At 33.9% G+C, this 10,000-nt stretch overlaps 1 protein-coding gene across 10 annotated transcripts in view; it reads right to left on the bottom strand.

Annotated features, from left to right (window-relative positions):
• Positions 1-10,000, bottom strand: part of LOC127069704 (potassium voltage-gated channel protein Shaker) — a 136,102-nt gene that overhangs the window by 73,439 nt on the left and 52,663 nt on the right. The window contains exon 2 of one of the 10 annotated variants that reach the window (XM_051007049.1): positions 5,197-8,847. The exons of the other annotated variants lie outside the window; for them this stretch is intronic. Within the exon in view, the coding sequence (XP_050863006.1) occupies positions 5,197-5,336 (140 nt within the window). The 5' untranslated portion in view covers positions 5,337-8,847. The remainder of the gene's footprint in view (positions 1-5,196; positions 8,848-10,000) is intronic. 10 annotated transcript variants of the gene reach the window in all.

The following is a 10,000-nucleotide window of genomic DNA, read 5'->3' as shown; positions in this document are numbered from 1 at the left end:
CTTTTCTCTCTCTCTCTCTCTCTCTCTCCCTCTCTCCCTCTCTTATATTTCAACCGGTGATGCTGCTGAAAAACTTGAGGGTCGTCCAAGTCGATATTTCTAACTGTTCCTTCTTCGGGCAAGGACTCAACCACTCGGATTTGAACTCGTTTCAAATTAGCGATTAATGCTCGTATAGATCCTAAAGAAACGTGTATCGCAACTATACTATCTATGTTCAGGCTGATAGAACGATAAAGACCAGGAATGATGACGGTATAAGAGGGCTCGTTTCTCTCCGCTCGAATAGGGTAGGTCCAAAATGGTTTCTCCTCCTTCTCGACTCTCCCCTCGTGATAGCTAATGTGTAGCCGAACGAGCTGGTTAAACGATCGTCCTTCCTTAATGCTTCGATAAAAGTGTCAAATGTCGGATACTTCAATTGATATTTACCGTGAGGTAGGATAAAAGGGATGAAGATAATTCGCGCTTTAATCGACCCTTCCGAACGATCCTCGGATTATCCGATTACTTTCGCTCGGCTAGCGCGAAAAGAAAAGATTACGAGTAAACTGCTAATGGAATCGACAGCGTTACATTGCTTTAATCGAAGATACAATCTGTTACACTTCTTCTACGATAGCCCTACAACGATTTAGACTTTGAAAATTCTCGAGAAACTCTTGTCTATCTATTAAACGTACGTGTACACGTCGAACAAACACGAAACTTTAAATTCCGTTTGCGAGAGGGAGAGAGCAGCAGGTGTGAATTTCCGATGGAATCTCGAAGGAGAGAATATTTCGTACGTCGTATCTCATATAACTATATCTTGGAATCCCGTTGATTTTACGTACGACCGCTACAAAAAATTCTTGTAAAATATTCTTCGACCGAGCAACGCTGCGTCATTGAAATAGAAAGAAAGAGAAAGAAGGGAGGAGAGAGAGAGAGAGAGAGAGAGAGAAAGAGGGAGAGAGGAAAAGAGGAAAAAGAAATGAAAGAAGACATCTTCGCGACAAGGGAAATACGTGTACATTACTATGAAAGGAGGCAACATTACCGTGATACCTCTCCTCTTTATTCCTTTTTCCTACGCTTCAATGAACACGAACATTTTCTATTTCCACTTCTCATTAGACCTCTCCCTTAATTGTACACTGTCACGTCGATTTCACGTAAAGGATAGTCGGCTCTCTTCTATCGTTAGCAATAACGCCATCTTTAACTTTCCTCGCTGTTCAATCCCCATATTTCAATTTAACCCGTTCGCATTCGTTTGAAATTAATCGATACGATCTTTTTTTTTTATTATACAGAAATATTTTCTAACGAATGTAACGAGCGATTAATTCGATCTGGGAAAAATTAAAGTAATGTATGATTTCATAATTACACGGTGTATATATATATATACACGCACACATATATAAAAGTTTAATAAGATAATAATATGTTCATTGTTAATACCAAAAGAATTTCGAGATTGGCGCGACATTTAAATGTTAATCCGATAGGTGTTTAATAGGGCAAATCGATCGAGCATTCGTCGCTATAATGTTTGCATATAATGTGTGGGCAAAGATGATATTCTGTCCGCCTATATCAACGTCTAATTTTAGGCATCGTTGACTGATCAGAGTGGGTACGCTCTTGCACGGACCACGGCTAACGCATGGAGTAATCCCCCAACGCAACTTAGTGTAATATCGTTTGACCCAACTTAATCGAGTGATCCGGACATACGACGGTCCTATGCCGAGAACCCTGACTGACTCGACCCAGATAACGGCGAGCACCATTCGCTTATGTCCTATATGGTATATCTCTCCTCGATCCTTGTAAAATCCTTTAAGGATATCACGAAGATCCGTAAGGATGATTCTCTTATGAGAAACTGTACGAACTAAACTACATTTTCACCGAATAATCGACTCGAGATATCGTTATGTTAAACGTATCATCTAAAAACTCTTCAAAGATATCAAGAGAAAAAAAGAGACCTCTTTTCTTTTATTTCATTCTCTATTTTTTTTCCTCTTTTCTTTTTTTTTTTTTGTTATTTTTTTCTATACTTTGTTCTACGAAAAATAAAGGAAATAATGAATGCGTTAAGAAAAAGAAGATAAAAGAAAGAAAGAACGGAAAAAAAATATCGTTCCTAAGTTGTACACAGGTTTACTAATACAATAAAAGATATCTTCCGTACCAGCAAAGACGACTTGACCAGAGAAACGAAGTACAGCGCCATCCTACGGAAAGCTCTCCAACGATGCACTCACTGAGAATTCGAGGACAAAAAGCTCGTGAGTTAGGACTATATATGAACTCTCTCTCTCTCTATATCTTTTCCTTCTTGTGTCGCTTATAGTCACGAAGATAAGCGGAGGACTCGATGAGAAACAAGGTAAAGTGAGTACGAGCGACTTGAACGATGTCTCCGCTAGAGGGTGCAAACACGTTGTCAAACTTTTTTTTCTTTTCTTTCGTTTTTTTTTTTTAGAAAAAAGAAATAAAATAAACAAACAAGAAAAAAATCAAAGAAAAAAAAAAAGAAAAATAAACAAGAAACAAACAAAATCTCTTCTCCGTGATTTCGTTTTATTACTTGGTTATCGATCGTACCGTTTCTATATTTCTCTTATCCTTCTTAAATACTTTTTCTCTCGTTCTATGGACATCGTTAAAAAGGAGAAAGAGAATGAAAGAAAAGAAAAGTTATATCCGATAACGAACGTCCCTATTCGGACGTTCAATTACAGCGAGAGTTTGTTTACAAAGATCACAACTTTTCGAGTTCTCATTGTCACTCTTATCGGAAACTCTTTTTCCGTTTCTTTTTTTCTTCTCCTTTCTTTTCTTTTTTTTGGTCGACGAGGGCACGAAAGGATTTCCTCCTCGATCGAATAAAAGAAAAGTTCTACTTATTTAGTATATTAAAACCGAGGAGCCCTGAATTTTTCGAGTGACAGCGACTTCGATTGAAAAGAATCGCGATTTGAAAGGGTTCCTTTTTCGTTTTTTGCCGATATCTAATTCCACGTCTTTCTTTCTTTCTTTCTTTCTTTCTTTCTTTCTTTGTCAAAAGTCAAAACTTCGGGATAAAGTGTAATAGTTGACGCTATTACATTTTCAAACGTTTCACGCCTCTAATCTCTCCTTACATAAGATACGTCATTGGCTGAAAGCGTATATACTATTATATATAAAACTAGATATAGTACGTGAAAAGAAATAGTAACGGAGAGACAAAATGTGCTAGTTCGTGAAAGGAACAGAAAATTTCAAATAATAGCGCGAGGAGAAGCTTGATACTAAAAGGAAGATGCGACAAGGAAGTAACGAGAGAAGATTTTGTAATTTCGCTACAACGTAAAATAAATGAAAAGGAAAAGAACGAAAAAGAGGAATAAAAATAAGATGAAGATGTATGCGTATATATATAAAAACACACACATATATATATATATACAAAAGTGAGATAGATATTTCACGAACTTATTAAAAAGAAAAAGGGAAGGAACGAACGGAAAAAAAAGAAACAACTATACTTAGCGTTTTTCTAGCTGACAAAGTATGCTATGAGATAAAAAAATATATATATATAAAAATTGACAATCTTTTGTTACTGTCACCGCTTTTTGCGCCTTGGAAAGGGAGGACCTGAACCCTGCCCACCTGGTAGTAGCACAAACGTGAGCAATAATTCGTCCAGCCACATCGTTATCAGATCCAGTTCATATTCTACACCTGATCCCTCACAGTCACATCCATAAAACAAAAAGAAAACTTAAATATGGTTTACACATTTCGAGGTACACAGAAATCATTGGATTATCTCGTCTTAACAACTGTATAGAAAAGATATCAAAGTGAAAATCGATCAACCTCTTAGTTCGACTAACAGCACAAGACTCCGGAATAGGTACACAAGCATTCTTTCTACAACCCTTCCAGATTTGTTTCCTTGACACAAATGTAATCCTTTGTTTGGCTTCTTTGAACGAACTATATTATTTACATTTTATCGTGTTATTTTCTCTCCTAAAACAGAAACTACAAGAAGAAGAAGAAGAAGACGGAGAAGAAGATGAAGAGTCAAAGAAAAGAATTTTGCGCTAGAATCCTTTACCTAGTAGAAACTATTCATTCATAGTCGGACTACCGATTATAAACTCTAAAGCCTTTCGTATCGAATCAGAATTTAATTACAGATAACAAAGCGTACTTTCGAACCTTTTGTGTTTCTGACGTACGTACTTACTTATGTATATATCTTCTTTAGTCTCCTATGTACCACCGACATATTTTATTTAAAGCTATTGCTTAGCTCTCTACCATTTCCCTGTCCTCCCTCTCTTTCTTATGTATCTACTATATATTGGAATGATTATAAAAATCCTCTTAAATTCTTTCAACTTACGATCGTTGAAACTATCGTTTTCTAATATATCTCTAAACATGTGCTCTTATATATATATACATATATATACCTAACATATATATACACATGTTATGTATATGTAGGAATATATATATTGTATACATACATATGTATATACAATATGTATAAACTAGAGATGTATATATGTATATATATATCCATGTAGCTCGATATAAGTACTTTCGAGTCGAGTTAGTTAATTACCTAACTATTCGCCGGAAATCGAAAATTTCCTTTAAGATTTCACCTTCTTCTTTTTCGATACTTTATATCCTATCACGGCTAGATTACTTCCAATCTAATTATAACTACTGAAGGATCTTAATTAGTAATAATCAAATGTATTGGGTATCGATACATTCTTCTACTATAAAAAAAAAAGGGAAGAGAAAAGAAGAGTTTGAGATCTGAAATTATCTTCTATATAAATATTATATTACAAGTACTAATTTTTCAAATAAGGATAGAACTTTTTTGCTTTTTTTATTACTTTATCATCACCTTCTAATATCAATATTATCATTACTAATATTATTATTAATCCTGTGATAAGGAAAAAAATATATTAATTTGTAGTATTTATCTCGTCTAAAACTAAGAAAAACATATTAAAAAGATATTAATTTATAGGGGATTAATATAAAATAAATTTCTAATGACTATAAATATATATCAGTAGTTATCTTAAAATCTACACATGTATATATATATATATAAGTATGTATATCTATTTTCCTTTTGATAAAATTTAAACGAGATAATTAATTACTTACAGATAAAGTGTACAGACCACGAAGAATGTGAGAATTGTTGCATATGGGGAGCAGGTATGACAAATACCGAGCATACGAAGTATGGTATTGCTGACAACGAAAAGGAGCAGTGAATCGACTAGTAAATTTCCTATACCCATATCAAAACGTTGACAACATATTTAATATGCTCACATTTATTCTCGACCAATGACACTACACTTCATAATATGTATATATATATATATATGTATATATATATACAAACGTATATATATATATACACATACATATATATCAATGATATCCTGTCACGCATTTTAATTATTCACTTTGTCTATGAAACTTTAAGTCATAAATCATTCCGAGTTCTACAGTCGGAGATTACCGATCGTTACCGAGCAAAGTTCGAGAGCACACTGACCACTGTCGTAGCATACTCATGACCAATCAGCTAGCCACTACTTGTCACTTCAGTAACGTATCGTTACTGTTGACGGTGAAGCAAAACAAAAGTAAGCCTATTACAACCTGGGATACCCTACTTGAAATATACTTTCGAAAGTTCTTTTCTTTTTCTTTTTTCTTTTCCTCTCTTTTTTTTTCTTTTTTTGTTTTTCTTTAATTTAACACTTCCAATTTCGCAATTCTAGTTACGCGTCGAGTGATAATCTGAGAAAAAAAGAAATTTTCTTTTTCGTTCTCTACTTTTTTTTCTTCTTTTTTTTTCAAGCAATCACCAACCTGACTTTCGAATTTTTATAGATTCAATCGAATTTGTTTTTAATTAAATCTACAAGGGAGTTCTAGGAAAATGTTCGCTACAAGTTTTCTAATCGTTCTTAGTTACGAGCTTAAAGATCTACGTCAGCATGGGGTAAAAGTTTTTCGATTATGGCGATGTAGACAAAACGATCGACTCGATGGAAATTGCGGTTATTCTATATTTTACACGAACACGGTACTCCGACAACGTTTATGATACACGACTTTACAACACAAAGATACTTTTAAAGGGCTTCTTTTAGGTTTGTAGTCGATATAGGAAAATGCAAATATGCAAAAAAAATGCATAGTTTATTCGATATAATCGCGTAAAACAGATGCTTATGCAACTAATAATAAGATTTATTATCTTATTATTATTAGGGTTGTTTTATTAAATATTTCTTGAATTATGAATTATGAAAAGATTTCACATATGTTTAGTAAAATTAATTCAAACGATATCCTAATTTTTATTTATCTTCATTAATACATACTTATTTAATTTAATTAATTTTTTAATTAATTATACTTCCAATGATTAGAGAAACGTTGTACATATCTATATACGTTTCTCCAAATTGATGATTATCAGAAAGGGTTTAGACGTATGTAAGTTCGTTCGAATTAGTACTAATTAATCTTTATCTTATTCGAACGATCCTCGATAAGATTAGGATTCAACATGCATGTTAAAAGTTTTAAATGAATGATAATAGAATCGTTTTTCATTCATAAGGGTGCCCAGAAGCCAATTTAAAGAAGAACATAACTTGGCATTTCGCCGAGGAATCTTCAAAGTCTCGGATTTCTGCGCGGTTTCAGCCATTTAAAGGAGAATGACAAGCCGATTAACAGTTACTACAGTGATATGCGGTCAACCTGTGCCAATCACCGTCGATTACATTGCTTCTTAGCTTTTTCAAACGAATCTTCAAACTTTTTGGCCAATATCCAAATACTTGGTTATCCGGATCTGTATTGGAATGTTACATTGTAACAAGATAACGATCTTGTTAGAAAATATTACCGAATTAAAAGGCAAATATTAATATCAACTTTCAACTAGTTTCCCACGAAATATCAAAAACCCATCTTAAAAATAGACGACATACGTCGAAAGAGAATATACGTGGAAAAAAGTTGATCGAGGAAATACTTGTGTTTGACAAACAAAAGATATATGAATAAAATAGAAAATAAACTCAAACGACCCTGATACATAGAACGTAAGAGGTTACGACCGACGACGTTATGGGAAAATTATCAAAGCGTAAAAAAATCGATCGATTTAATATTTATAACAACATTCACGGGCAACGTTTTAAGAAACGAAGACTAACCTATTACGCTGAGTTATTCAATCGAAATTGAATATTTCTCATCTTTTAATAGTATAATATCGAGTGAGAAACAGAAAAGAAATTCTATTTCTATGACCGATGACATCGAGTCTTTGAATAACAATTACTTATATTTAAAGGAGAATCGTAAGCTTTATCAGTAATTAATTAATGATATATATATAACAAATAATGAATTTTCCAAAAATTGATTTTTCACGACAATATTTGATTCCCTATATAAATATAGATCCTAAACTGTCGAATTAATTTTTCCTCTCTATATAAAAATACATCCCATATAAACGATATGATATTACTCTATTCTCTAATAATACTAACCATCGTACCAATCTTATTATCACATAATGTAATAAGGCCACGAGAATCTAAACCTTATATTACGTAATAAAATATCTAACGTAGTCGTGTATTACAAAATGACTGGACAATCATTTTCCACCCTATTTATATATTTTTAACCAATCCACCGGAAACCTTCGTTTAATCCCTCACCGACGTAAAATCAACGCGCGCATAAAACACCCAATCGTCGAACAAGTAATCGTCAAAAATCAAATATTCGACGATCGTGTAATAATTTACGCATAAATAATGCATTGTCGTAAAAAAACAAAAAAAAAATATATATATATATAGAGCGAGACGGTGTCGTTGAGATGGATAAAAATCTATCAATTAATTATCAGCGAAACGTTGAGCTTGTGTTTCTGATTGATCGATAAATCATTTCAGCGATCTTTCCGATGATTTCGTTGCTCAAAAATAGCAATGCATTTTGTATTTTATCATTATTGTTATTATTATCATTATTATTTTTATTTTCATTATTACTACTATTACTATTATTATTATTATTATTTTATTATTATTTTTTTATTCGGGTCGACACATCGAACAAAGCATTCCAAGGCGTTCGCCGTGACGGAGGGGGAGAGAGAGGCCTCCTCCTCTTCCTCCTCTCGCCGATATCGGCAATTGGGTAGTGCGTGAAAGCTTTTTTATCCAAGGTGCAAGGCCGTCCATTCCATTCCATTCCATTCCATATTGCATCGCATTCCAAGCTTCGATCGAAACACATCGAGACAGTTGATGAAACCCAATAAGAGATCATCTTGCTTATGTATATATATAAATTTTTTTTTTTAATAATTATTGTCGTGCAATAATTTTTCTCTCGTGACGCAGCAGAAGAAAGCGGTGATTTCTCATTTTTCTTATTTAATTCGATTTACTTCTCACGTTCTTTAGAGTTCGACTTTTTATCATTATTTATTTATTTATTTTTATTTTTTTTTTTGCTTTCGACTGTCGTGCTTTTTGCTTATTTCATAATCGCATGATCTTTTCTATTTTTTTATTGGTTTATTATTTTTTTTTTTTCATGGCGGGGGGTACACAACCATTGTAAGCGGTCCAACATCGAACATCGCAAGCTTTGTGTGTGTTTGAATTAGCCTTTTAGTGCTGGTGGATGTGTCGGGAGATGTCAGGAAGGTCTGTGTCCGGCGCCCAAGGTCACGGTGTGGAACATACAAAGCCTCTGTGAACATTGTGCATTCGGCATCAGTGGAAGCTGCGTGAATTGGAAGGGAGGTTGGGAGTAGGGTTAAACACCATAGGATATAGAGCTAGGACTTTGGATAGCGAACGTGTCTATCGTCTTCTGGTCCATCGCATCTTCCCTTTGTACTGTCTCTCTCTCTCTCTCTCTCTCTCTCTCTATCTCTCTATCTCTATTTCTCTGTCTATGACTCTAACTATATATATCTCTATATCTCTCTTACTTAAACGTCTGTCCTTCAAATACCAATTTCCTGAAGCGATCCAAACGTCAACGATCATCGAATCAGTACGAGGAATAAAATTTCAACGACCACGAATAAATTCAAATAAAATGATAAGAAAAGTGCAATTTTCAAATTTTATTATAGCAATACTTGAAAACCATCTTTCTATGAATGCTAAGCAAATATTCCGATTGTCCTTACAATCAGTCATAAAGCGATCGATTTGACCGTATCTACCTATAGTTCAACGTCGAATCGGTGACAGGCGCAGCACGTGTGTTACTGCAGTACTTCCCCGTGACATTCCATTGGAAAATCCAGAACGCGCAATCCTAAGCCTATCTATTGCAAATGACATTTAAAGAAAGAGAGAGAGAGAGAGAGAGAGAGAGAGAGTGTACTTTTATAGAGCGTTAGAAAGAGAAAGAAAGAGAGAAAAGAAAGATTCACAATGGATCAAAATTCAAAAGAAAAGGATGAGCGACGCGAGTAGAGCTGTGATCGAGTGATCGGATCTTTAAATCGAAGATCGATATTAATAATAATAATCTATTTCTTGTCAGGGATCAACCATATAATTTTACTTTTTTTCTCTCTTTTTTTTTCTGTAGGAATTCCATAACTTCGATAGCTTTGATCGCTTTGATCGAACAAACCATTAAGCGTTCGTTCCATTTTAAAAGCAATAATTGAATCATCCTCGAATAGATAACACTCAAAGTAAGAGCTACCCATATACCTGATGTCCCTGATAAAGGTATTTAAAAAGGACTTCGATATACGCAATATAGGGTGGTTCTACTCGCATCGCAAGAAGACGATGACATCGGATATATAGATGAAGATAAAAAGGAAAGAAGAAAGGAAAGAGACAAAGGGAATGGTATAATCACGTAATGGATAACA

Source organism: Vespula vulgaris, chromosome 16, assembly GCF_905475345.1.
Source record: "Vespula vulgaris chromosome 16, iyVesVulg1.1, whole genome shotgun sequence".
NCBI classification, from domain to species: Eukaryota; Metazoa; Arthropoda; class Insecta; order Hymenoptera; family Vespidae; genus Vespula; species Vespula vulgaris.
The sequence above is the reverse complement of the archived record's forward strand: the minus strand, read 5'-3'. Positions and strand labels throughout refer to the sequence as shown.